The following is a 27891-nucleotide window of genomic DNA, read 5'->3' on the forward strand; positions in this document are numbered from 1 at the left end:
TGGAGGAAGACTCGTTATGTCTCATAGCAACAGTAACATCTGCCAACCAATGACGCCGTCAAAACACTTCTGTCCATACAGGCTTCCGTACTTTTGTCTGTCGTTGCAGTTTGCACTCGCACCAAAACAGGGATCCCAACAGCCTTCACCAGGTAAAAGTTTGTTTAGTTCATTTAAACCGCTACTCACACCGAAATTTCATCACTTTTAGACAAGGGACTTTATGTAAGACAAGGCATACTCGTGAAAACTAGCAGGCTTTCCCTGTTGGCTAGCATGAACTAGCTATAACACTATTTCCAAGCATAGTGCTGCCTACCTAGGTAGCATTTTAGGTATCATTGGCGCCAGAGATTAACAAAAAAACGATTTTGTAGTCGCTAAACAAATTGATCGTCTGAACGCTGTTCTTCAGCGAGCTCGAGCACCACATCTAATCCAAACGAATCGATTAATTACTAAACCTCTTTGTCAAGTGCATAACCCAAGTATACCAAAATATTCGTTTTGCAAGTCAGTCAATGCAAATTACAGGTGTTTTGTATGTTAATAGTTTATTTGAGTGCATTATACTAACAGAGGTGCTTATACTACAAGAGGTGCCTCAGTTATTAATGGCACTGATTCAATATCGGTACATGCATGAATACTGAAAATAAGTGTAAATTAACGAGTCTCTCTCCTAGACTTCCAACACTGCACATTTTTGGTACCTTACTAATCTGACACACTCATTTTAGGACATGGAGCTTCTATTAATGATGGATCAGGTGTTTTAAAGAGTCATTTCACCATTCACTTTCATTTTCATTTTATGAAAAAAATAAGAAAGTGAATGGTGACTGAAGCCAACATTCTACCTAACATCTTTGTGTTTAACTGAAGAGAAAAAGTCATATGGGTTTGGAACAAAATGAGAGCGAGTAAATGATGAGGGTGAACCAGAATGTGCTTAATGTGTTGGCTGTGTCATTGGCAGGTACAGTATGACATCAGCGATGATCTCAGTGCCCACCACAGCATCACGATTCGCTCTGCTGCAGGTCGACTCTGATTCGGACAGTGATTCGGATGCAGGAAAGCCAAAGGCGGGTCGTGGAGCAGGGAAGCCCCGCTCTGGGAAATCTCCCAGTGGGAAGAGCAACCAAAACAACGACAAGAAGAAAGAGAAGAGGAGACGAAAGAAGGAACAGCAGCAAAGTGAAGCCAATGAGGTGAGTGAAGGTGTAACGGCAACAAAAATCAATACAAACTTGACCTTGTTGTTCATTTAAGGCTGCTGAGATCATATTAATGTATGTGGGCCCTGCTGTAAGCTGTCAAGACATTCAAAAAAATAGTTAGTTTTTATTCTAAATCTCCACTTTCACATTCACTTTCAGAAGTAAAAGTGAAAGTGGAGGTCTAGAATAAAAAAGGACTTAAATTTTGATCTGTTTCTCACCCACACCTATTATATCGCTTCTGAAAATGGAGTGGTGGTGGCGTAGTGGGCTAAAGCACATAACTGGAAATCAGAAGGTTGCTGGTTCAATCCCCACAGCCACCACCATTGTGTCCTTGAGCAAGGCACTTAACTCCAGGTTGCTCTGGGGGTATTGTCCCTGTAATAAGTAGGTCTGTAAGTCGCTTTGGATAAAAGCATCTGCCAAATGCATACATGTAAATGTAAATTAAGATATGTATTTAACTACTGGAGTCGTATGGATTACTTCTATATTTCCTTTATGTGATTTTTGGAGCTACAAAGGTCAGATCACCATTCACTTGCATTGTAAGGACCTAAAGTGAGGGGAGATTTTCTAAAAATCTTCATTTGTGTTCAGCAGAAGAAAGTAAGTCATAAACATCTGGGATGGCATGAGGGTGAGTGAATGATGGGAGAATTTTCATTTTTGGGTGAACTATCCCTTTAATAGAAATAAATAGTCTGTCATTTACTGGCTCCCATCTCGTTCCAAATCTCTATGCTGTTGTTTTTCTTTGGAACATAAAAGGAGAAATTTAAAAGAATATTTATTTAGCTCTTGCCATACAAATTATGGTTCACTGTGACCACAGCTGTCAAGCTCCCCCCCCAAAAAAACACCATAAAAGTAGTCCAAACGACTCGTGCGTTATATTCCAAAACTTGTGATAATTTTGTGTGAGGAACAGATGGAAATTTTAATTATTTCCTGTTTGTTGCATGTGGCCAGATGATTTTCTTTCTTTTTATACTTTGCTTATGCAGTATTATACTTGTAGTCAATTATAATCAGCTCTGAAGTCATATTCATATATCCACATTCATGTATTCATTTATACTCAAAATGTATGCTGGAATATTAAGACATTCTCTTGTATGATCTTGGATGAGAGTTCGTGTGAACTCTGTGACCTCCAGAGTCAGATAGACCTTATTGTCTGGTTTTTAGGCTTTATTATCAATGCTTTTTATTTTATGCTTTATTTTTATGCTTTATTGTTAAACTTTGTGCAGTTGAGAGAGACAGGATGTCTATATGCTTTGCTTATCTTGCTGAACTCAGTAATTTACGATACTTGCAGTTGAAGTCAGAAGTTTGCGTACACTTAGGTTGAAGTCATTAAAACTCATTTTTTTTAGCAAACTATAGTTTTGGCAAGCCATTTAGGACATCTACTTTGTGCATGACACGAGTAATTTTTCCAATAGTTGTTTAGACAGATTGTTTCATTTTTAATTGACTATATCACAATTCCAGTGGGTCAGAAGTTTACATACACTAAGTTAAATGTGCCTTTAAGCAGCTTGGAAAATTCCAGAAAATGATGTCAAGACTTTAGCCAATTAGCTTCTGATAGGAGGTGTACTGAATTGGAGGTGTACCTGTGGATGTATTGCTTGACATCATGGGGAAATCAAAAGAAATCAGCCAAGACCTCAGGAAAAAAAACTGTGTACCTCAACAAGTCTGGTTCATCCTTGGGAGCAATTTCTAAATGCCTGAAAGTACCACGTTCATCTGTACAAACAATAGTACGCAAGTATAAACACCATGGGACCACGCAGCCATCATACCGCTCCAGAAGGAGATGCATTCTGTCTCCTAGAGATGAAAGTAGTTTGGTGCGAAAAGTGCAAATCTATCCCAAAACAACAGCAAAGGACCTTGTGAAGATGCTGGAGGAAACAGGTAGACAAGTATCTATATCCACAGTAAACGAGTCCTATATCGACATAACCTGAAAGGCCGCACAGCAAGGAAGAAGCCAGTGCTCTAAAACTGCCATAAAAAAGCCAGACTACAGTTTGCAAGCTCACATGGGGACAAAGATCTTAATTTTTGGAGAAATGTCCTTTGGTCTAATGAAACAAAAATGTTACTGTTTGTCCATAATGACCATCGTTATGTTTTGAGGAAAAAGGGTGCAAGCCGAAGAACACCATCCCAACCGTGAAGCATGGGGTTGGCAACATCATGTTGTACAGGTGCTTTGCTGCAGGAGGGACTGGTGCACTTCACAAAATAGATGGCATCATGAGGAAGGAAATTTATTTGGATATATTGAAGCAACATCTCAAGACATCAGCCAGGAAGTCACAAATGGGTCTTCCAAATGGACAGTGACCCCAGGCATCCCTCCAAAGTTGTGGCAAAATGGCTTAAGGACAACAAAGTCAAGGTATTGGAGTGGCCCTCACAAATCCCTGACCTCAGTTCGATAGAAAATTTGTGGGCAGAACTGAAAAAGCGTGTGTGCTCAAGGAGACCTACAAACCTGACTCGGTTACACCAGTTCTGTCTGGAGGAATGGGCCAAAATTCCAGCAACTTATTGAGAGAAGCTTGTGTAAGGCTACCCAAAACATTTTTACCCAAGTTAAACAATTTAAAGGCAATGCTACCAAATACTAACAAAGTGTATGTAAACTTCTGACCCACTGGGAATGTGATGAAAGAAATAAAAGCTGAAATAAATAATTCTCTCTACTATTATTCTGACATTTCACATTCTTAAAATAAAGTAGTGATCCTAACTGGGAATGTTTTGTACGATTAAATGTCAGGAATTGTGAAAAACTGAGTTTAAATATATTTGGCTAAGGTGTATGTAAACTTCTGACTTCAACCGTAGCTAGAGCAAACATACAAGGGGGTCTGTTTTGTAATTTTAGACTTTACCACAGTTTTCACACCTCAATAGGTCAGAGCACCCTGACCTGACACCCTGAGTTATTCCCTAACATAATGCAGAACTCTTGCACCTAGAAAGGAAGTGCTTTTTGCATAGACACATAGGGTATTAAAGATCCTAACGAATCTTTGAGTGGCAGACTAAACTCTTTGCTCTCCACATCTGACTCCACCTCTGAGGCCTCAGATCTATCTCTTTTCTCATTTACCTAGTTCTTTAGACGAGACAATACTCTGTATTATTTGTTTTGTTCCAGGACTCAGTCCTTGGGTATATCTTTAGAGTTATTTACTCAACATTTATAATAAACATTTTATTTCTGTTTCGTTACATTTATTAGGGCCCGAGCACCGATGGTGTGAGGACCCTATTGTTCTAAGCGTTTATTATTTCTTTTCCCAAATGAATCACATTTTTGAGAGCCTAAATATGGCATGGCCGTGACGGTCTGACAAAGTTCGATGTTTCGACATGAAACAGGAAGTTGTTGTAACACATCCGTACAATGTCCATTCTGCCCCAATCTTCACATGTTTGATAATAGTCCCGGCCTGAATACATCTACATGCCAATATTCAGTTATAGTCATAGCGCCACCTACTGACAACAGCTAATTCCAGGTCTTGTACTTTAACAAACTCCTCTCAGAGATTTAATCAGATCAACATTATATTTAGTCAGTCTTAATCTAAAGGCCTTGGTGATGTTAAATTGCGAAGCTTTTGAGTTTTTGTTAAAGGGCGTGTCCGTGGCGGCCTGACAAATTTCGATGTGAAACAAATCGTATTTTTGAGGCCTAAACATGCTCGAAAGATCATGAAACTTTGCACATACCTCAAAAGTGGCAAAAATTTACATCTGATACAGGTTTAGAATTAAGTGTTGTAAAATGACTCGATAGCGCCACCTACAAAATTTCAACGAAGCAGCCCTCACGCCACGTTTCACCTACACGTAAGAAAATTGGTAGGCATATGTAACATGTCAACATGTGCAAAAAAGTCTCTTAGAGCCATATCCTAAACCCAACAAGAAGTCAGCCTTTTTTATTTTTCTCTTAAATTTTTGCTCAGTTTTTGCCATTTCCAGGCTTCGTACTTTAGCAAACTCCTCCTAGAGATTAAATCAGATCAACATCATATTCGGTCAGTCTAATCTAAAGGCCTTTGCAATGCTAAATTGCGAAGCTTTTGAGTTTTCTTTGAACGGCGTGTCCTTGGCGGCCTGGCATTTTTCGATGTTTCGCCATGAAACAGGAAGTTGTTGTAACTCAAACATACAATGTCCAATCTGCCCCAAACTTAACACGTTTGATAACAGTCCCAGCATGAATACACCTACATGTCAATATTAAGTTATAGTCATAGTGCCACCTACTAGCAACAGCAAGTGTCATGATTTGATGTATAGTTATAAAAGTCATATTTGTTGTGAAGCAATAAGTGTCTTACCTCAGACGTAGCTGAAGTAGGCCTACTAAACTGCCTGAGAAAAACACATTTTGTTTAAATATCTGCTATGATATAAGATTCTGTCAGGCTATATGTCAGTATCATTATTCTGATGTTATTTCCGTATGTTTGATAACATTTGTGGTGAAATAAAAAGCCTTTACCTCCTTAACTCTCCTGTCCTCTCAAAATTACATACAAATACAAGACCTGAAGAATGAAATGCATTATAACATAAAAAGTGCTAAAAAATGGAATGTCGTTCCCTGGCACAGCAGCCCCAACGTGCACCAGGGTGTGAGAACCCGTTCATCGTTGCTTGCAGCTTTAATTTAATATTTATCTTTATATTGATTTAATTTAATTTATTTAATTTTAAAAAATTAAAGTTGGTATTCCTTCTACAAATCGTTGATTGAGTTGATTGAAATCATTCCATCTGCTGGATCACTCTGCACCACTGTTAATATTAGTTTATTTATTTATTTTTGTCCATTTTGTATTTGATAAGCATGGTCAATTGTGGTCAGGCTGTGTTGTTTCATTGAAAAGAGCTTTGTGAAGATTCTTGAAAAAAAAGTAGAGGCTCCTTTAGTGTTTCACAGAAAAAATAACAGCATATTGGTTTGGAATGTTATGCAGATGAGTAAATAATGACAGAATAAAATATTTTGGGTGAACTATTTAACCCTCAGTTACTCCAGGGTAATTGTCCCTATAATTAGTGAACTGGAAGTCACTTTTGAAGGAACGATTTCTGCTAAATTACTCCATACAGTTACTTTCTTCAAAAAAAAAAAAAATTGTTTTTATTATTTTTTCTTTTTATCAAAGACAGTCCAGCATCAGTTTTATATTAAAAATTAAACATCTTAAATCGATTTTTAGTTATTTTTGCCTGTTAATATTAGAGGTCGACCTATATATCGGTTTTACTGATTAAGTGGTGCCGATAGTTACTTTTTGGAACTATCGGCAGAAATCGACACAGATTGTTGCAGATATATATATATATATATATATATATATATATATATATATATATATTTTTTTTTTTTTTTTTCCCCGTGTTCCTCCTACGCTTACTGTGAGAAATGGACACATTGACATACTCAATGCAAAACAGATTGCTGTCAACTGTTGGCTTGTTCAATGATATGAAAATTAACCAAACAATATTTTTAGTTATTAACCCACATTTTGTATTGTTAAATCAATGCTTTACTCGTCTACCACAATAATGCAATTTATTTCAAACTGAATTTCAGTCCTATTTTATATTTATTATAGGCCCTATGTATTCTATTTATAAATATTTGATTTATTTTGCATTATTTAAATGAATTATCTTTGTTTGGGGGCCTTTCTCAGAAATTTGATTAATTAATCGGGCTGTCATGTAATTCAATTAAACATTTTAAACAATTGACAGCCTTATAAAAGCCAAATATGACAATTGACAAGCAATCACTGATGATCTGCTGTTACTGAATTACTGCTAATACAGTAATTATTAGCCCATATGACATTGTTTACATTATAGTGTTTATATTGTAATACATTGTAGATTATTTTAAGCGTGCATGTTTTGTTTCCCTTTTGTTTTTGTGTGAGCTTGAAGCACATTTTAAAATAAGAGTCCCCAGTCTATTTCGGGCTTGTTTATGGAGTCCAAGTCCAACATTATGCACCAAATCTTCATATTTTTGGTTGCACAATAAACACATGTTTGGGATTTTATTTATTTTGGACTCTTGTACATCTATGTCAGGTGCCTGTCACAGTAAAGAAAGACAAAAAACTTTTCCACCACCTTAGTTATTGGTTTTGGCAAAATCGGTTGACCTCTAATAATTACTATTATTTATTATTATTATAATAAATAATAGTAATTATTATTTATTTATTTATTTATTTAGTTTTGTTTACCTGATTTTGCCATGAAAATAGCCATAGAAGCTGTCATGCCTTTAAAAGCAAACAACAAACAAATGCATAGTGTGAGTCTTTGTTGTTATCTCCCCGCAGCTCCGGAGTCTGGCCTTTAAGAAGATCCCTCAGAAGTCTACAGCACCCCCCTCCACGCTTACGCTGCAGGATTTAGCAAATGATCTGCTGAACCCAGCGGCTGTCCAGCCAAGGTCAACACCAAAGGAGAACTGGCAGGAGTGGAAACAGAGAGATGAACAGGTACAACTTTCTCAGGAATCCCAAGAATTTTCTCAGTGTGCCCTGATAGTTTTCTACTTGTTCTTTTCAAACATATTTGTGTTTGTGACAGCTGACCAGTGAATTGTACGAGGCAGATCTGGAGAAGGCCTTGATGCTGAGTAAACTGGAATTTGAGCAAAAGGTACAGTAAATCATATGTCTGTTTCCCCAAGTACTTTTACCTCCAAATGAACCGCACCATATCCCTGGCATGATTTGTTTACTCGCCCTAGTGCCATCGCAGATGTGTATGATGTTCTTTCTTTTGCTGAACACAAACCAAGATTTTTAGAAGAATATCACAACTCTGTTGGTCCTCACAATGCAAGTGAATGGTGTCCAAAAAGCACATCAAGGCTGTTTCATATCGCTATTGAAGACATGGATTAAACCATTATGGATTACTTTTTTGCTGCCTTTCTGTGCTTTTGGGGCTTCAAAATTCTGGTCACCATTCACTTGCATCATATGGATCTACAGAGCTGAGATATTCTTCTAAAAAAACTTCGTTTTTGTTCAGCAGAAGAAAGTCATACACATTTGGGATGGCATGAGAGTGATTGATGAGAGATGTTCCATTTTTGGGTGAACTATTCTTTTAACTGTATCAATGGTGTGTTTTGTAAACCAGTTAATGGAATATGTTTATTGTTGCAATAAACATTGAAAATGGACTGAAACACAGGGCAGTGCAACGCATTTACATGAAGATTATAGCAGACGTGGTGTAAAGGGATACTTCAACCAAAAAATATGAATGCTGTCTTTTATATGCCCTCATGCTGTTTCAAACCTGTTAGACTTCTTTCATGAAACAAATGCAATGAGGTGTAATGTTCAAAAAGTGAACAAGGACAGAAGTGATCAAGCTCCAAAAATGACTGAAAGGCACCATAGATGTATCATAAAAATAGTCTCTACGACTCATGCACTACATTCCATGTCCTCTGAAGCCATATAATAGCTTTGTGTGAGGAAGCGATCAAAATAGAAGTTATTCCCCTCTGCCGCAGCTTTCAAATCTCATTCACATATATTCAAATATTGTGCATGAAGATGTAGCGCTAGGTTTGAGATCAGTGTTGGCAACCACCATTGGTTGTTGTTTGGCCTTATGTTCACACTGCTAAAAATGTTACATTTTATGCTTCTTAAGCTAAAATATAAAAAGTTGCTATACGATTAATCAAAAAAAGAAAAAGTAAGGTACAATATTAAGTTACTCAAAAAAACAGTATCCACTAAAAATGACTAATTCTCTAAAATTGTAATCAGATTATTTGACTGTAATCACAGAAAAAGTAATCACATTAAGTTACTAAGTTACTTTGTAAAACACTCTTCAACAGAAAAGTTTTTTGCTTAACAAATTCAAAATAATGTCTATATTTTCTCCTCGTTTGTTGTCGCATGCAAGTTACACACTCGTTATTTCCCTAACAGCGACTCATTAGGAGGCAGACGCCCTTCGTATGTCACAGAAACGCAAACAGACCCACTTATGAACATAATTCATGTTTTCAATTCTACATAAATAATACTATTTTAGAAATGTGTTACTAAAGTAATGTACTTAAAAGTAATTCATTGAAAATCAGGGACTGTAAACGGATTACTACCATTTAAAATGTCTTGCACTACTTTGTTTGACTAAAAATGAATTATATTACAGTAAATAATGACTGTAATCAGATTACACACAACACCGGTGAGGAATCACCACAGTTTTGGCCCTTAACAACTTCGTTTTATACAACTAGAACTACACAGGTGTAACTACTACGCCCTCTTGTGGCTATTGTAAAGTATTACAACTACAAAAACTCTTTGAAGGATGGTCAAACTACTAATAGAACTGAATGAAACTAGTTTAGTGCTAATTTCAAATCCTTCTTGAATCATGTTTAGCATTTTCCAAATTTGTTTGACTGTTAATGTCACTCTTGTAATCTGGTCTCTCAACAGGATGTTGAAAAAACAGAGACGGCATCACCAAAGGCCAAGACAGGAGGGAAAAAAGACAGGAAGAAGAATCAGCAGGGGAAGGACAAACGAGTGACCGTGTCTCTCAAAGACTTCCAGCAGGAGGGCACTATGGGTGAGAGAGCTGTTCTGTTACTGTACGTCTGTTTGAGAAAGACAGGAGCCATTCTAACTCACTGTCTCTATTGCAGATCAGCAGAAGAGGCCTGACAGAGAGGTGTGTCTTCATTGTCTTCTATCGTTCATTGTCCGGGTGACAAGATCGCAAGACGACAGTGTCTGTTGTGTTCTTCACATTGCAATGGCAGAATAAACAGAAAAAGCCAAGAACCCGCAAGACAGCTATTTAACAACGGATGACTGTAGCATGATCTCATCACATAATTAATTACTTGGGTAGTTTTATCCGTATAATGAAAATGCCTTTTCTTTCAATGTGATCAGAATCTGTTCCTGACCACCTCCGAATATGGTTTCAGTGATCCGATCACGATCTGATCACAATGCATCTTGGGTGCATTTACACCTGTTATTTAATGTGGTCAAGTGCTATCCGATAGCCAAAAACACATGTTAATGCAAGGCGTACTGTAAATGGGGCCTATGAGGCACCAAACTCAGGCAAAGAACACAAACTGTTTTAGAGAAATGGTGGAATCATGGAGGCCTGAGCTGCCACAGCAGTTTTAAATGTATGAACCTAAAGTTGATGAATTAAAGGAATATTTGTACCACTTTATATTATGCGTCTTTAACTGCTATGCACTAGCATTAAAATACATACGATACAAAGTACTAATTGTGCAACTACATAATCTAAAAAATTCTCACAAGATTCACATTTGTTGCTACTGAGGTTGAGGTACGGGTAGGTTTAGGAGTAGGATTTGGGGTTAGGGTTAAGATTATCAGTGTAACCACATATGTAATTAAATGCAATTACTTTATACAGTACTGTGATAAAGTATTTGCCCCCTTCCTGATTTCTTCTTTTCTTTGTGAATTTTTTGTACTAAATTGTTTTAGATCTTCAAACGAGATATAACAAAACAAAGGCAACCTGAGTAAACACAAAATACAGTTTTCAAGTATATCTATATTTTTTTTTATTGAAGCAAAAAAGTTATCCAACACTTATATCATAAATATGAAAAACAAACTGCCCCCTTAAACTTAATAGTCGGTTGTGCCACCTTTAGCAGCAACAACTGCAACAAAACGCTCCTGATATCTGGAGATCGGTCTTTCACAATGCTGTGGTGGAATTTTGGCCCACTCTTCTTTGCAGAACTGCTTTAGTTCAGCCACATTGGAGGGTTTTCCAGCATGAACTGCCCATTTAAGGTCCTGCCGCAGCATCTCAATCAGGTTCAAGTCAGGACTTTGACTAGGCCACTCCAAAATTTTAATTTTGCTTCTTTTGAGCCATTCAGAGGACTTTACGCCTATGCTTTGGATCATAGTCTTGCTGCATAATCCAGTTTTGCTTGAGCTTCAACTCACAGACTGATGACCGGACGTTCTCCTTTAGGATTTTCTTTTAGAGAGCAGAATTCATGTTTCCCTCAATTATTGCAAGTCGCCTGGCCCTGAAGCAGCAAAGTATCCTCACACCATCACACTACCACCACCATGCTTGACCGAAGGTATGATGTTCTTTTTGTGGAATACTGTGTTTGATTTACGCCAGATGTAACAGGACCCGTCTTCCAAACAGTTCCCCTTTTGACTCACCAGTCCACAGAACATTCTCTCAAAAGCTTTGAGGATCATCAAGGTGTGTTTTGGCAAAATTCAGACAAGCCTTAATGTTCTTCTGGGTTAGCAGTGGTTTTCGCCTCCCCACTCTTCCATGGATGCCATTTTTGGCCAGTGTCTTTCTGAAAGTGTTGTCATGAACAGTGACCCTTTATTGATGTGAGAGAGGCCTGCAGTTCCTTGGATGTTGTCCTTGGCTTTTTTTGTAACTTCCTGGAAGAGTCATCCCTGTGCTCTTGGAGGAATTTTGGTAGGTCGGCCACCTCTGGGAAGGTTCACTACTGTGCCAATTTTCTCCATTTGGAGATAATGGCTTTCACTCTGGTTCTTCGGAGTCCCAGAGCCTTTGAAATAGCTTTATAACCCTTCCCAGACTGATATATTTGAATTACCTTTTTCCTCATTATTTCTGGGATTTATTTTGACCTTGGCATAGTGTGCTACTGGGTGAGACCTTTTAGCCAACTTCATGCTGCTGGAAAAGTTCTATTTAGTTGTTGATTTGATTGCACAGGGCTGGCAGTAATCAGGCCTGTGTTTGTCTAGTCCAGCTGAACCCCATTATGAATGCAGTTTCATAGATTTGGGGATTTAGTAACTAAGAGGCAAATACTTTTTCACACAGGCCCAGTTGGGATTGGATAACTTTTTTGCTTTAATAAAAAACATTATAATTTAAAAACTGTATTTTGTGTTTACTCAGATTGGCTTTGTTTTAAGTTAGATTTTGTTTGAATTTTTGAAACAATTTAGTATGAGGTATACACAAAAACAGGATACTGATTTGATACTGACAAATACGTTTTCACAGCACTGAATGCAAGTACAATGCAACAACATGTATGGACATAATAAGTACATTGTATCAAATGCTTAAAGGACTATTCCGGGTTCAATACAAGTTAAGCTCAACTGACAGCATTTGTGGCATAATGTTCTTTACCACAAACATTCATTTTGACTCGCCTCTCCTTTTCTTAAAAAAAAAAAGCTAAAATCTGGGATACAGTGAGGCACTTACAATGGAAGTGCAATTTTTGAATGATAAAATACTCACTATTTCAAAAGTATAACCACAAGTCAGTAAGCATTTAAACATGATTTTAGTGTGATAAAATCGCTGCCTAGCCTTTTCTGTGTAAAGTTATAGCTAATTTTACAACTTCGTTGCAATGACGATGTAATGTCATCAAACCCTTATACCCCTAAAATTACTTAAAAAATTACAATTTAAACAACTTTACAGCTCAAATAATTTTTAAAAGAAGAATTGTTACTGTTTTTATAAAATTATAAGCTTAACATTTCTGTTTAAACCCTCCATAGATTGGCCACATTCACTTCCATTGTAAGTGCCTCACTGTCACCCAGATTTTTGCTTTTTTAAATAAAAGGAGGGACGAGTCTAAATTAATTTTTGTGGTAATCAGCATTATGCCATAAATGCAGTCGATTGAGCTTAACTTGTATTGAGACCGGAATATTCCTTTATGGTAATACATTTAGCTAATGCTAAATATAGTGCAAATTATTAAAAAGGTCAGTGGTCTGTGGTATTAAGAAACAAGTTTATGACATGCTAGTATGTCCAAATCCAGTCTTACTTCATAATCAAAAGTATACTTTTACATACTTTCAGAACAAAGTATGTGAATTGGGATGAAGCCTGCTCCTTGTCAATAAATTGCCAGGTGAATTAATCGCAGACTAATATAATGTGGCTTAGTGACTTGTGTGCTAAATCGAAGTCAAAACTATGCCTATTCACATACCTATACTTCAGTCTTAAAGGAACATTCCATTTATTATGTTCCATTAAGGTTCAATACAACCCAAGTCTCTTCTACCTGCCTTTTCTGAATCCTGCAGGAATTGAAGCCCGTGAACCCAGCGCTGCGTGATGACAGGTTCTTTAACCAGCTAGAGGACGACGTGAGTCGGATCGTCCAGCGTGACAAACGCAGAGAGCAGTACAGCAACAGCGCCAGCCATGAGGTCAACACATCCTCAGAGCAAGAGCAGGTCAGACTGTCTGCCAATACACTCAGCTGTAAGAAAAACCTGAAAACGCTTTATAAAATATCAAGTGAGATGCACACACTGAACTACAGTGTTTAGATTGTAGCTCATTATAACCTTTTCCTTTTTTCCCTCAAAATCTCTCAGGATGTGAGAACTGAGCAGTTAAAGTATGAACTGGAAAAGAAAGACCAGGAAATTGGAAAGTTGAAAAAGACGATTTCACAATGGGAGGTAAGTCATTAGCCCAGAGAAAGGCAAGAGATAAATTAAAAGATCTGAACTTGTAATAGGTGTCGCGGTTGATTAAAGGAGTGTTCCGGGTTTAAAACAAGTTAAGCTCAATCGACAGCATTTGTGGCATAATGTTCATTATCATAAAAAAGCATTTTGAATCATCTCTCGTTTATTTAAAAATCACAGTTACAGTAAAGCACTTACAATGGAAGCAAATGGGGCCAGTCCATAAACTGTTTCAAAAGTATAGCTACAAGAAGAAAACATTATATGTGTTAACATGATTTTAGTGTGTTAAAGTCAGGGATCCACCGCCGTTATGCCATTTACCACCGTTATGTAATTTACCAGATTATAGGGTTTACTGGCATTAAGTTATCATGACAACAAAATTGGATATAAATTCACACAGAAAATGCTAGTGAGTTAATTTTATCGCATTAAAATCATGTTAACATGTATAATGTGGATATACTTCTGAAACAGTATTTTAATGTTTTGGACTGGCCCCACTGACTTCTAAGTTATTGTAAGTGCCTTACAATAACCGTGGTTTCTGCTTTTTTTAATGTATTTATTTATTTTTTTTAAACAAGGGACTCAGTCGAAATTTTTTTTTTGTATTCATGAACACTATGCCACAAATGCCTGTCGATTAAGCTTAACTTATACTGAACCCGGAACATTCCTTTTAAATGGTTAAAGTTTGGCCATTTTGAGACTATCAGCATTGACTGATAACTGTGCTGCTCACTTGGCCGATTGACAGAAGTGTTTGTTGCTCTTTTTGCCAATTCTGATACTGTATCTATCAAGGACTTTGTTAATGGATGATACACAGGTAAATATTGTGGAAAATAAGTGCTCATTTCAGCAATTTTGTGCATTTGCCAGCATTATTTTATGTGTATATCTGCATTATATCGGTTATTGCCATCCTGCTGATACACGGACAAGCCTTTGAAAAACCTGGTCAGCCACTTGTCTTAACCTCAATTCTATAACATGGGCAGGTTTCTTTTTTTATGTTTGCAGTTGGACTTTCAAGACCTCTTTTCTTGCGTTTATTACTTATTCTTTAAAACTAAGAGGTTTGACCATAGAAAATGTATTTCTTCTTAATTAAGATTGCTTTGACAGTTTCATTGATTTTGATTTAGTTGTAGTGTTTCTGCTGTCTATGGGAGGATATACAGGACTATTTTCAAACCAAATTGCAAATTGTATTTGCAATTGCGTTTTCTGTTTTTGGACGCATGAATTGTGATATATTCCAAATGCAATTGCAAATTGCATATTACCGTTTGCATTTTCATTTACACAAACATACAAAGTCTGCCAAATTTCAATTGGAAAAGCAAAGTCCATTTGCAATTGCATTATGACCCTGTCACATTGAAAAAGCAATATTAATTACCCCATTTGCTATTTCACTTCCTCGGCATCCTGTATCGAGCCTGCCCAATTTCAAATGGAATCGCAGTTCCATTTGCACTTACATTTCCGATGCCTTACAGAGACACCTGTCAATCAGTTTTGGGGTTGGGAGTTTTTACTGTGGGGTGTGTTTGTAATTAGAAGTGACATCAGTCACAATTGACCGCATTTTAGAGCACCTGCCGCCTTGCTGTCGACGGCCAAGAAGGAGATGTGCATTTGTGTACATTATTTAAACTTCCACTAAGTATGGGAAGTAAGCTGCATGAAGATTCTCTTAAAACAATACATGCTAGTGATTTAACATAAGACAGCTTCAAGGCATGTATCGAGTATGTAGCGCAGTTTCCAATGAAGCCACGTATCGAAGCGTGGATTAGATTAAGTGATGATCTGTTTCCTTACAAATGTAGTGTATTCAGCATCATAAAGCATTTTCTCCATATCCATTCAAAAAGAATGTCACCTCACCAGTGTACCATCCATAGAATGTCTATGGGACCGCTATGTTACGCTATTCTAAATAACCCTGTCAAGTAAAGTCATTTATATTTGTATAGCGCTTTTCACAACACATATCGTTTCAAAGCAGCTTTACAGAAAATCATGCATTAACAAAAAATGAAACTGTAATATCTATAAAGTCTTAGAGTGATCATTGTGTAGTTTGATTAAATATTATTGTAAATTGTGTATAAAAATTAGATAATTAAATAATAATTGTATTTATAACCCTAGTGAGTAAGCTGAAGGCGACTGTGCAAGGAATACAAAACTCCATAAGATATTTGTTAATGGAGAAAAATAACCTTGGGAGAAACCAGGCTCACTGTGGGGGCCAGTTCCCCTCTGGCTAACCAGCATGAATATAATGCCAATATTAGTTATTTGTGTGCAGTGCAGGTCATGGGTTAAGATAAGTAAACTAAGTAAGTATTAAGGTTCAATGTTTACTTTTTTTTTTTTTTTTTTTTTTTTTTTATTAACTGCAGAAGTTCACTTAGATGCATTGTCCATTGTTAGTATGCCTGGCTCAGTTTAGTCTAGACTTAAACAGAGTGAATGCATCTGCATCCCAAACAGTGTTAGGAGCCATAGTTTAGGAGCCAAATAGGAAAAGGATCTACCTTCTTTTGTGGATTTTGTTATTCTAGGAACTATTAACAAGCCAGCATTTTATGAACGTGATGGAATATAGTGTGTCAGAAGGTCACTTAAGTACTGTGGAGCTAGACCATTCAAAGCTTTGCATGTAGTTAACATAATTTTAAAATGAATATGAAATTTAACAGGTAGCCAATGTAATGACAATAAAATGGGGCTAATATGATCATATTTCTTGGTTCTAGTCAGCACTCTGGCAGCTGTATTTTGAACCAATTGAAGTTTTTTTATTTAACTTGCTGGACATCCTCCCAGTAATGCATTACAATAATCTAGTCTTGAGGTCATGAACGCATGAATTCGTTTTTTGGCGTCAGCAACAGATGATGCCATAACTTAGCAATATTTCTGAGGTAGAAGAATGCTGTTCTACAAACATTGGAAATTTGATTTTCAAAAGACAGATTGGTTCAAATATAACACATACGTTTTTCGCTGTAGAAGATGACGTAACAGTACATCCATCGAGAGACAAACTATATTTTAGCGGCTTATTTTTAGAGGTTTTTAGTCCAATAATTAGTACCTCTGTTTTGTCGGAATTGAGTAGAAGGACATTTCTGGCCATCCAATCTTTGATTTCGTTGATACACTCTGCTAATTTGGAGAATTGTGAATTTTCGGTGGGTTTAGAAGAAATATAAAGTTGGGTATCATCGGCATAACAGTGAAAGCTTATTCCATGATTCCTGATAATATCTCCCAGGGGAAGCATGTATAAGGAGAAAAGTAGACACCATAAAACTGATCCGTGGCACTCCATACTTAACCTTAGTTTGATTTGACAATTCCTCGTTTACACATACAAAGTGGTAGCGTTCTGATAAATAGAACCTAAACCATGCTAATGCAAGTCCACTAATGCCAACATAATTCTCCAGCCTATTCAAGAGAATGTTGCGATCTATTGTGTCGAAGGCAGCACTAAGATCTAAAAGCTCTAGAGGTGAAATGCAGCCGTGATCAGATGATAAGAGCAAGTCATTTGTAACTCTGATAAGTGCAGTCTCTGTACTGTGATGGGGCCTAAATCCTGACTGAAATTGTTCATGTATACCATTTCTATGTAGAAATGAACAGTTTGGAGGACACTACATTTTCTAGTATTTTCGACATAAATGGTAGATTTGACATAGGTCTGTAATTAGTCAATTCTCCAGGATCAAGCTGTGGCTTCTTAATAAGCGGTTTGATAACTGCCATTTTAAAGTTTCTTGGGACATGTCCTAAGGATAGTGAGGAGTTAATAATATTAAGAAGAGGTTCTGAGATTACAGGGAATACCACTTTTAAGAGCTTAGTTGGTATTGGGTCTAACATATATGTTGTGACTTGATTTTTTTTATTAGCTCTTCTTTTTTGTTAGCTCTTCATGACCTATGACAGTGAAGGATTGAAGTTGCTCGTGAGGAAAATTATGAGACACTGTTTTCTGAGGTGCTGTGACAGTTAATTACATAGTTCCAATTTCTGATTATTTCAATTTTATCAGTAAAGAAATTCATTAAGTCATTACTGTTGTGCTGCGATGGAATATCTGGTTCAATCGATGCTTTATTCCTAACCAATTTAGCCACAATACTGAATAAACACTTAGGATTGTTCTGGTTATTTTCTGAGTTTGCTAAAATATGCTTACCTGGCAGCTTTTAGTGCTTGTCTGTAGCTACAGACACTATCCTTCCATGCACCGCAAAATACCTCTAATTTTGTATTCTTCCACTTGCACTCTATTTTCAAAGCTGCTCTCTTCAGAGCATGAGTGTGATCATTGTACCATGGTGCAGTGCTTTTTTCTTGAATTTTCTTTAATTGAAGGGGGGCGACACTATGAAGAGTGCTAGAGAAGACAGTATTTATATTTTCTGTTATTACATCAAGTTCTTCTAGTCTTTTTGGCTTACTGAGTATGTGAGACAATTCTGGAAGATTATTAGTGAAGCTATCTTTAGTTGTTGAAAGAATAGTTCTACCTGAATGATAGCGTGGTGTAGATTAAGTGACATTAGCTGATTGCAGCAAACAAGAAATGAGGTAATGATCTGAGATGTCATCGCTCTGCGGTAGAATTTCTATAGTATCAGAATCAACTCCATATGACAGAGTTAAATCTAACGTATGATTATGGCGATGAGTTGGTCCTTTCACATTTTGCCTGACTCTAAGAGAGTTGAGAATATCGATAAATGCTAATCCCAATGTGTCATTTTCATTATCTATGTGAATGTTGAAGTCATTTTCAAATTCACCAAAGAAATCTGAGTACGGCCCAGGTGATCTATATACTGTAGCAAGGGCAAAAGACGACAGAGATTTTGTATTTATATCTGACAGTGTCACATTAAGCATTATTAGTTCAGTAGACTTAAAATTATATCCTGTCCTCTGAGTAACACCAAGTTTAAGTCTAATTAGAAACGGCTTTCATAAAGCAAGTATTAGCATATATCCTGTCTTACAAATAGTATAAAAACCACAAAATAATTAGAACACACTATTTAAGTGCCTAAAACAATTCTGTTAGTTGAATTTTGTATTATTATTATTATTTGTATCATTACATTGAATCATATTCACGCTTATTGAAATGTATTGTCACACGTTAATGTGTGAATCATATGATCAGAAGCTTAAAATGAACATTTAGCATTGTAAGGCTTTTATTTGTGCATAATGGATTAAAACTTTAACAGGCGCTCCATCCAACGAAGTTGCGCACCCGGGTTTATGACTGCTTTATATCTGACCAGCCATTGGATGGTTTTCGACACTCCCGAGCCTTTGAAACTTTTCCCAAAACACTCAGCAGAAGGCATCAGAGCTTCACTCAGCATCATTTCCCATCCTTAGTGGAAAGTTTAAATAATGTACACAAACGCACATCTCCTTCTTGGCCTTCGACAGCAATTATAATTATAAACACGCCCCACAGTATAAATTCCACCCCCAAAACTGATTGACAGGTGTCTCTGTAAGGCTTCGGAAATGCAAGTGCAAAGGGAATTGCGATTTCATTTGAATTTGGGCAGGCTCGATACGGGACGCAGAGGAAGTGAAATAGCAAATGGGGTAATTAATATTGCTTTTTCAATATGACAGGGTCATAACTTGTAAGACAGAAATGCAATTGCAAATGGACTTTGCTTTTCCAATTGAAATTTGGCAGACTTTGAATGTTTGTGTAAATTAAAATGCAAACGGTAATATGCAATTTATAATTGCAATTGGATTATGTCACAATTTATGCGTCCAAAAACTGAAAGCACAATTGCAAATACAATTTGCAATTTGGTTTGAAAATAGTCTTGAAAATCCTCCCATAGGCTGTCTGAAGATCTCAGAATTTTAATTGTGAAGATGCAAGGTTGTGGTTAATCTTTTTTTATAAGAGCTACATTAAAGGAATAGTTCACGAAAAAAATTAAATTCTCTCATCATTTACTCACCCTCATGCCATCCCAGATGTGTATGACTTTCTTCTGCTCAACACAGATATTCATCTAAAAATCATTTCAGTTCTGTAGGTCCATACAATGCAAGTGAATGGTGATCAAAAAGCACATAAAAGCATCATAAAATATTCCATTTGAATTCAGTGGTTTAGTCATCAAAGCTGCCAAAGGGATAGTTCACCCAAAAATTAAAGTTCTCTCATCATTTTCTCACCCTCACGCCATCCCAGATGTGTATGACTTTCTTTCATCTGCAGAACACAAATTATGATTTTTAGAAGAATATTTCAGCTCTGTAGATCCATACAATGCCAGTGAATGGTGACCAGAACTTTAAAGCTCCAAAAAGCAGATAAAGGCAGCATAAAAGTAATCCATAAGACTCCAGTTGTTTAATCCATGTCTTCTGAAGCGATCCATTCGGTTTTGGGTAAGAACAGACCAAAATATAACTCCTTTTTCACTGTACATCTTGCCATTGCAGTCTCTTGGCACGATCATAATTTCAAGCTCGAGTACACTTCGCACAGAGCGCTAGATGGTGTTATAGGATCGAGGTTGAAGTCATGATCGCCAAGGAGACTGCTGATGTCAAGATTTATAGTTGAAAAGGAGTTACATTTTGGTCTGTTCTCATCCACAACCGATTGGATCGCTTCAGAAGACATGGATTAAACCACTGGAGTCTTATGGATTACTTTTATGCTGCCTTTATGTGCTTTTAGGAGCTTCAAAGTTCTGGCCACCTTTCACTTGCATTGTATGGATCTACAGAGCTGAAATATTCTTCTAAAAATCATAATTTGTGTTCTGCAGATGAAAGAAAGTCATACACATCTGGGATGGCATGAGGGTGAGTAAATGATGAACTTTCATTTTTGGGTGAACTATCCCTTTAGCAGCTTTGATGATTTTAGCAGGATGAGGAACATTTTTAATTTCTGTTTTGTTATGTTTTTCATGTTTTGTTTCCTCTGCTGTCTTTTGTAGGTAAGATATAAGGAAGTGAAGGCTAGAAACACTCAGCTGCTTAAAATGCTTCAACAGGGAGAAAGTGAGTACATAATGTATTTGCGAAATGAAATCTGTTATTTATTCTTGGTGCTAATTTAATTTGCCCTTTTTATTCAGTGAAGGACAAAGCTGAGATTCTACTGCAGGTGGAGGAGCTCTTGAACATCAAAGAGGAGTTGTCCTCGCAGGTGTGTGTCTGTGCATTCAGATGTTTTCAGTTTGGCAAATGTTGTGCAATATAACAAAAGAGAATAAAGAATATTTCACACTCTGGGTATAGTAGTGGTTGCTCTTGTGGTAGAGTTGTTGCTGTGATATTTTTGGAGTACCAAAATGTGTTTCTCCTTATCAGGTGGCACAACTGCATGCAGCTCTTGAACAGGAGAGGTCAAAGGTGAAAGGCTTACAGTCAGAACAACCGAAACATCAGGTGATGACATGTCCAAACCTGCTTTGACTTTCACACGACTTAGTTTGGCAAATGTACTGCTTAATTTGGATTTGCTTCGATGCCATCCTTCCCTTGGATACTGAATAAAGCACCATTTTAAAGTCTTGGACACAACCAATATTTTATTTCATTTGATGTTTGTTTGAAGAGCGAAGTCAGTCCTAAGCCTGCTTTTCACCCTAAAAATCCACGTTTTTAATTCAGCCTTTTTTTTTTCTAATAAAATACCAGGGTTTTCTACTAGCACACAGAACTACATGATTGTGTTATAAATGACATATAAGATGATGATATAAATGAAGTATGTGCTTTCTTTTCCTGACCAGAAAAGGTATGGAGACAGACACAGGGCAGTGAAGATATAAGTGAAGACCTTAGCAAGCACTAGAGAGAGCAGCTGATGCAGCGAAAGGTGGAAAAATAGAAAACTCTGACTTAAGGAATAAATTATACTAGACTGGACATTTCCCGCTAGACAGCAGCATCTGTGTAGCTTTTGCAAACCAAAAGGAAAAAAATGAATAAATAATGATAATAAGTTACAAATAAAAAAAATATCTTTAGGATCATGAATATGCTATATTTATATTCATAAGCCTACTTTTTCTAACTATTCCTAGAGCGTATGTCCGATCTGCACAAAATTTGTCGTGCATCATCTAGGGACAATCTAGACAAAAAGTTATTAAAAGCTTTTTGATAGACCACACCGTTCGCAAATAACGCTTCAACGATTTTGACCTTGAGAACGCCAAAATGGACGTGGGGCTATAACTATGCAACGCGTTAGCGTATTGACACGAAACTTACTAAATGTCATCACAAGCATGCCCCGAGGGTGCCGGCAGCGTTTCCCCACAGTGCCACTTAGTGGTCACGAGATATGAAAAATGGCTATAGTTTGCCCTACAATTATGAGATTGGCCTCATTCGATTCCTTGGGTCATGCCGAGTATGTTGATACCCAATTTGCCATACTTCCTGTCCGCCAGTTCTCGAATAGCGCACCATCGAATAGATGGCACAACAGCAAAAAAGGAATGGAGGCTGTATCTTAGCAACGCTTTGGCGTATGGAAACCAAACTTGGTATAACTCATCACCACCATGCCCTGAGGGTACCTGAGAACTTTGGGTACGGCACCACCTAGTGGTACATAAATGTGGAAATGTGCTATTTTTGCTTATTACTTTTTAATTATTCAAGCTAAATTATGACACCAGTACAAAACTTTATATTTGACCTCATGATCAAGTCCTGAGATTCCATGTGAAGTTTCAGGATGGCACCACCTAGTGGTCAAAAGCTATAAAACAGTTGTTTCTAGAAATACACTTCAAACAGCTTGATTTAATATGATGATTTTGGTCTCATTGGATAATTCGGCTATGCCTGCTTATTTGCTTTTTAAGTGCTTGAACCTCGTTAATCCCTGCTTGCAGCTATATACACACACACAGTACTGTGCAAAGTTTTAGGCACTTGGGAAAAATGTTGCATAGTGAGGATATCTTCAAAAATAATGCAATAAATAGTTTTTATTTATTAATTAACGTCATACAAAATCCAGTAAAAACATAAAAAAAAAGTTAAATCAATATATGGTGTGACAACCTTTGCCTTCAAAACAGCACCAATTCTCCTAGGTACACCTGGATACAGTTTTCTTGGTTATCGGCAGGTAGGATGTTCCAGAGAATTTGCCACAGTTCTTCTATCTATTTAGTCTCAATTGCTTCTGTCTCTTCTTGTAATCCCAGACTGACTCGATGTTCAGTGGGAGGCTCTGTGGGGGCCATGACAACTGTTGCAGGGCTCCCTGTTTTTTGTTCTGTTCTATTTGCAAAAGAAATGTTTGGGAGTCTAAAATGTATATTTCCTATTGACACACTAAAGCTGAAAATATAAATAACCATCTTAAGACAAATGTTTTTGTGAAGCATCTTATGTGCCTAAGAGTTTTGCACAGTACAGTGTATGTATATTTATGCTGGCAGCCAAAAGTTTGCAATAATGTACAGATTTTGCTCTTATGGGAAGAAATTGGTACTTTTATTCACCAAAGTTGCATTCTGCTGATCACAATGTATAGTTAGGACATTAATAACGTGAAAAATTACTATTACAATTTAAAAAAAATTTCACAACTTCTTAAATTACTTGAAAAAGTTCTCATCAAAAAATCCTCCACATGCAACAATGACAGCTTTGCAGATCCTTGGCATTCTAGCTGTCAGTTTGTACAGATACTCAGGTGACATTTCACCCCACGCTTCCTGTAGCACTTGCCATAGATAAGATGTTGGAGTGATGGCTGCTGGAAATGGGGCCTGTCTAGATTTGATCAAAAATGACTTGTTTCAAATAGTGATGGTGCAGGTTTTTACATCAGTAATGTCCTGGCTATCCTTTTTGATAAGTTGAATGCCACTTTGGTGAATTAAAGTACCAATTTCTTTCTGAAACAGCAAAATATGTACATTATTCCAAACTTTTGGCCGCCAGTGTATACAGTGGATATAAAAAGTCTACACACTCCTGTTAAAACAGCAGGTTTTTGTGAAAAATGAAACAAAGATTAATATCAGACTTTTTAGCACATTTAATGTCAAAATTACAACCTATGCAATGCCACTGAAAACCAAAGTGACACATATCAGAGAATAAAAATAAAAAACTTAAATAATTTAACTGCATAAGTATGCACACCCTTTTATAATTGGGAATGTGGCTGTGTTCAGAATCAACCAATCATCAAGCTCATGTGAAATAGTACACACCTGTCTTCACCTGAAGTGACTCTGATTAACTCGAAATAAATCTCAGTTGTTCTTGTAGGATTTTTCTGACATCATCTTGGTTGCATGCTACTACAAGTGCCATGGGCCACATAGAGCTTACAAAGCATCAACGGGATCTCATTGTTGAAAGGTATCGCTCAGGTGAGGGCTACAAAACAATTTCCAAGGCATTAGATGTACCATGGACACAGTGAAGACAGTCATCAACAAGTGGAGAGAGTATGACACAACAGTGGCATTTTCAAGAACAGGACGTCCCTCCAAGAGCCCTACAGCAACATTAAAGAGCTGCAGCTCTTTCTTCTCTTTCCCGTATTCTTCATCTGTCTGGGCTATGGGGTAGGGTGGCAAGATGATTAAAAAATATCCAAGCCTGCAAAAACCTATATCCAGTCTCCCAAAACCATGTGGAAAAATGTGTTATGGTCTGATGAGACCAAGATAGAACTTTTTGCCCAAAATTGTAAAAGGAATGTTTGGCGCAAAAACAACACAGCACATCAGCAAAAGAACACCACACCCACGGTGAAGCATGGTGGTGGCAGCATCATGCTTTGGGGCTGCTTTTCTTCAGCTGGAACTATGGCTTTAGTGAAGGTGGAGGGAATCATGAATAGCTCCAAGTATCAGTCACTTTTGGCACAGAACCTTCTGGCATCTGCTAGAAAGCTGAAAACGAAGAGATCTTTCACCTTTCAGCATGACAGTGATCCAAAACACATCCAAATCAACAAACAAATGGCTTCAGCAAAAAAAGATTAATGTTTTGGAATGGCCCAGCCAGAGCCCAGACCTGAATCTTATAGAAAATCTGTGGGGGGAACTGAAGAGGGCCGTACACTGGAGATGCCCTCACAATTTGTCAGATCTGGAAAGTTTTTGCCAAGTATTCCAAAGTCAAGATGTGCCAAGCTAATAAACTCTTATCCAAACAGAGTGCAGTAATAAAATCAAAGGGTGCTTTGACTAAGTATTATTTCAGGGATGTGCACACTTATGCAGTTAGGTTATTCAAATTTTTGTTTTTTTTTCCTTTTCTTTTTTTTTCTCTGAAATGTGTCACTTTGGTTTTCAGTGGCATTGCATAGGTTGAAATTTTTACATTAAAGGTGCAAAAATTCGGATATTATTTATCTTTGTTTAATTTTTTACATCACAAAAACCTGCTGTTCTAACAGGGGTGTGTAGACTTTTTATATCCACTGTGTGTGTGTGTGTGTGTGTGTGTGTGTGTGTGTGTATATAATATATATATATATATACACATACATACATATATATATACATATATACATACACATACATACATACATACATATATATATACATTCATATATACATACATATATATATATATATATATATATATATATATATATATATATACACATACATATATACATACATACATATATATATATATATATATATATATATATATATACACACATATATACATACATATATATACACATACACTATATTGCCAAAAGTATTCGCTCATCTGCCTTTAGACGCATATGAACTTAAGTGACATCCCATTATTAATCCATAGGGTTTAATATGACGTCGGCCCACCCTTTGCAGCTTAACAGCTTCAACTCTTCTGGGAAGGCTTTCCACAAGGTTTAGGAGTGTGTTTATGGGAATTTTTGACCATTCTTCCAGAAGCGCATTTGTGAGGTCAGACACTGATGTTGGATGAGAAGGCCTGGCTCGCAGTCTTTGCTCTAATTCATCCCAAAGGTGCTCTATCGGGTTGAGGTCAGGACTCTGTGCAGGCCAGTCAAGTTCTTCCACACCAAACTCGCTCATCCATGTCTTTATGGACCTTGCTTTGTGCACTGGTACGCAGTCATGTTGGAACAGGAAGGGGCCATCCCCAAACTGTTCCCACAAATTTGGGAGCATGGAATTGTCCAAAATCTCTTGGTATGCTGAAGCATTCAGAGTTCCTTTCACTGGAACTAAGGGGCCAAGCCCAGCTCCTGAAAAACAACCCCACACCATAATCCCCCTCCACCAAACTTCACAGTTGGCACAATGCAGTCAGACAAGTACCGTTCTCCTGGCAACTGCCAAACCCAGACTCGTCCATCAGATTGCCAGATGGAGAAGCGTGATTCGTCACTCCAGAGAACGTGTCTCCACTGCTCTAGAGTCCAGTGGCGGTGTGCTTTACACCACTGCATCCGATGCTTTGCATTGCACTTGGTGATGTATGGCTTGGATGCAGCTGCTCGGCCATGGAAACTCATTCCATGAAGCTCTCTATGCACTGTTCTTGAGCTAATCTGAAGGCCACATGAACTTTGGAGGTCTGTAGCGATTGACTCGGCAGAAAGTTGGCGACCTCTGCGCACTATGCGCCTCAGCATCCGCTGACCCCGCTCTGTCATTTTACGTGGCCTACCACTTCATGGCTGAGTTGCTGTCATTCCCAATCGCTTCCACTTTGTTATAATACCACTGACAGTTGACTGTGGAATATTTAGTAGCGAGGAAATTTCACGACTGGACTTGTTGCACAGGTGGCATCCTATCACAGTACCACGCTGGAATTCACTGAGCTCCTGAGAGCGGCCCATTCTTTCACAAATGTTTGTAGAAGCAGTCTGCATGCCTAGGTGCTTCTTTTCATACACCTGTGGCCATGGAAGTGATTGGAACACCTGAATTCAATTATTTGGATGGGTGAGCGAATACTTTTGGCAATATAGTGTACATACATACATACACTGGCGGCCAATGAAATTGTGTCTTTACATTATTATTACTGTGTTATGGTATGTTTTTTTCTCAATGAGAATTTGCAGGGAAGATGTGGGAAATGTGCTTCATTCATATACAAATAGTATCACAACAATAAGTCTAATTTTCTTTATGCAAGATTTTATTTCTTTTGATTTTGGAGTGAAGTTTGACTTTGACATTTATTTGTAAGTTTTATTAAATTATGTCATCAATATCAGCATTATATTGTTTAATTGTACACACATCCTGCAACAGAAAACAAATTTGTTGTCACCAGTTTGTTGATTGATAGTTGATGTCCTTTGTATTTACAGGGGAACCGAAAGGGGAAGAAAGCATCAGACGGGGATTTATGAATATTGCACTTAAAAAGAAATAGACAGCTTGAATGCTCCACCTCCTTTGTCAGGCTGCTAATATCTTTATGGCTTATACATACAAAAGCTTCTCACCATTTCTTTGATACCATAGCTCTTGTCATCATATGCATCCTTTGTCCTGTTAGTCTGATCACTCTGACTTCTGGTAAAATCACTATTATTACTGTATTATATTATTACAGTGCATCCTCTGTTGTTATGATGAGGTTTCATGTTTCTGTTGTCTGTAATGGACTCCCACCTGTTAGTGCCACTGCTTCTAATCTACTGCAGTTCTGTGCACTATAAATGAAAGACTTCGAATCTTGAGTCATTTTCAATAAAAAGACTAACCTACTTTTTCAAAGTGTGATGGATATTTGTGCATGAATTGAACTGGAGTAAGACCGTCATGATGTAAGCTCTGTTTTATGTTTTAATATCTCTGCAACAGTCTTCAGTCCACAAACTCCACTCAGTCAACTCGTGATGTTTAGAGCTGGCTGTGCATAAACACAAAGATATATTTTATATATTTTTAGATAACTTCACATTGATTTGAGCTATTTTGTTGTTTATTCACATTTGTGGAAAAGTATTATGCATGTTTGTATTTAAAATATCTTATCATTTTAAGTCA

General features: G+C 37.2%; 1 protein-coding gene across 1 annotated transcript; it reads left to right on the plus strand.

Annotated features, from left to right (window-relative positions):
- The first annotated feature begins 74 nt into the window (after positions 1-74).
- gkap1 (G kinase anchoring protein 1) lies at positions 75-27608 on the plus strand. Its single transcript, XM_051669591.1, has 12 exons — positions 75-152; positions 980-1214; positions 7640-7801; positions 7893-7964; positions 9788-9920; positions 9997-10022; positions 13433-13585; positions 13730-13816; positions 20863-20926; positions 21004-21074; positions 21239-21316; positions 27207-27608. The coding sequence occupies exons 2-12, from the start codon at positions 987-989 to the stop codon at positions 27246-27248; spliced, it is 1116 nt and encodes a 371-aa protein (XP_051525551.1). The 5' UTR covers positions 75-152; positions 980-986; the 3' UTR covers positions 27249-27608.
- The last annotated feature ends 283 nt before the right edge of the window (positions 27609-27891 follow it).

Source organism: Myxocyprinus asiaticus, chromosome 33, assembly GCF_019703515.2.
Source record: "Myxocyprinus asiaticus isolate MX2 ecotype Aquarium Trade chromosome 33, UBuf_Myxa_2, whole genome shotgun sequence".
In the NCBI taxonomy this organism is placed as follows: Eukaryota; Metazoa; Chordata; class Actinopteri; order Cypriniformes; family Catostomidae; genus Myxocyprinus; species Myxocyprinus asiaticus.

What these genes read in the sequence shown, in the direction of transcription:
- gkap1 (XM_051669591.1), top strand. Translation starts at nt 987, where the DNA reads ATGACATCAGCGATGATCTCAGTGCCCACCACAGCATCACGATTCGCT. An exon ending in AGAAGAGGCCTGACAGAGAG is followed by an intron (nt 10,023 to 13,432) that starts GTGTGTCTTCAT and finishes TGAATCCTGCAG; the next exon opens with GAATTGAAGCCCGTGAACCC. An exon ending in AATGCTTCAACAGGGAGAAA is followed by an intron (nt 20,927 to 21,003) that starts GTGAGTACATAA and finishes CTTTTTATTCAG; the next exon opens with TGAAGGACAAAGCTGAGATT.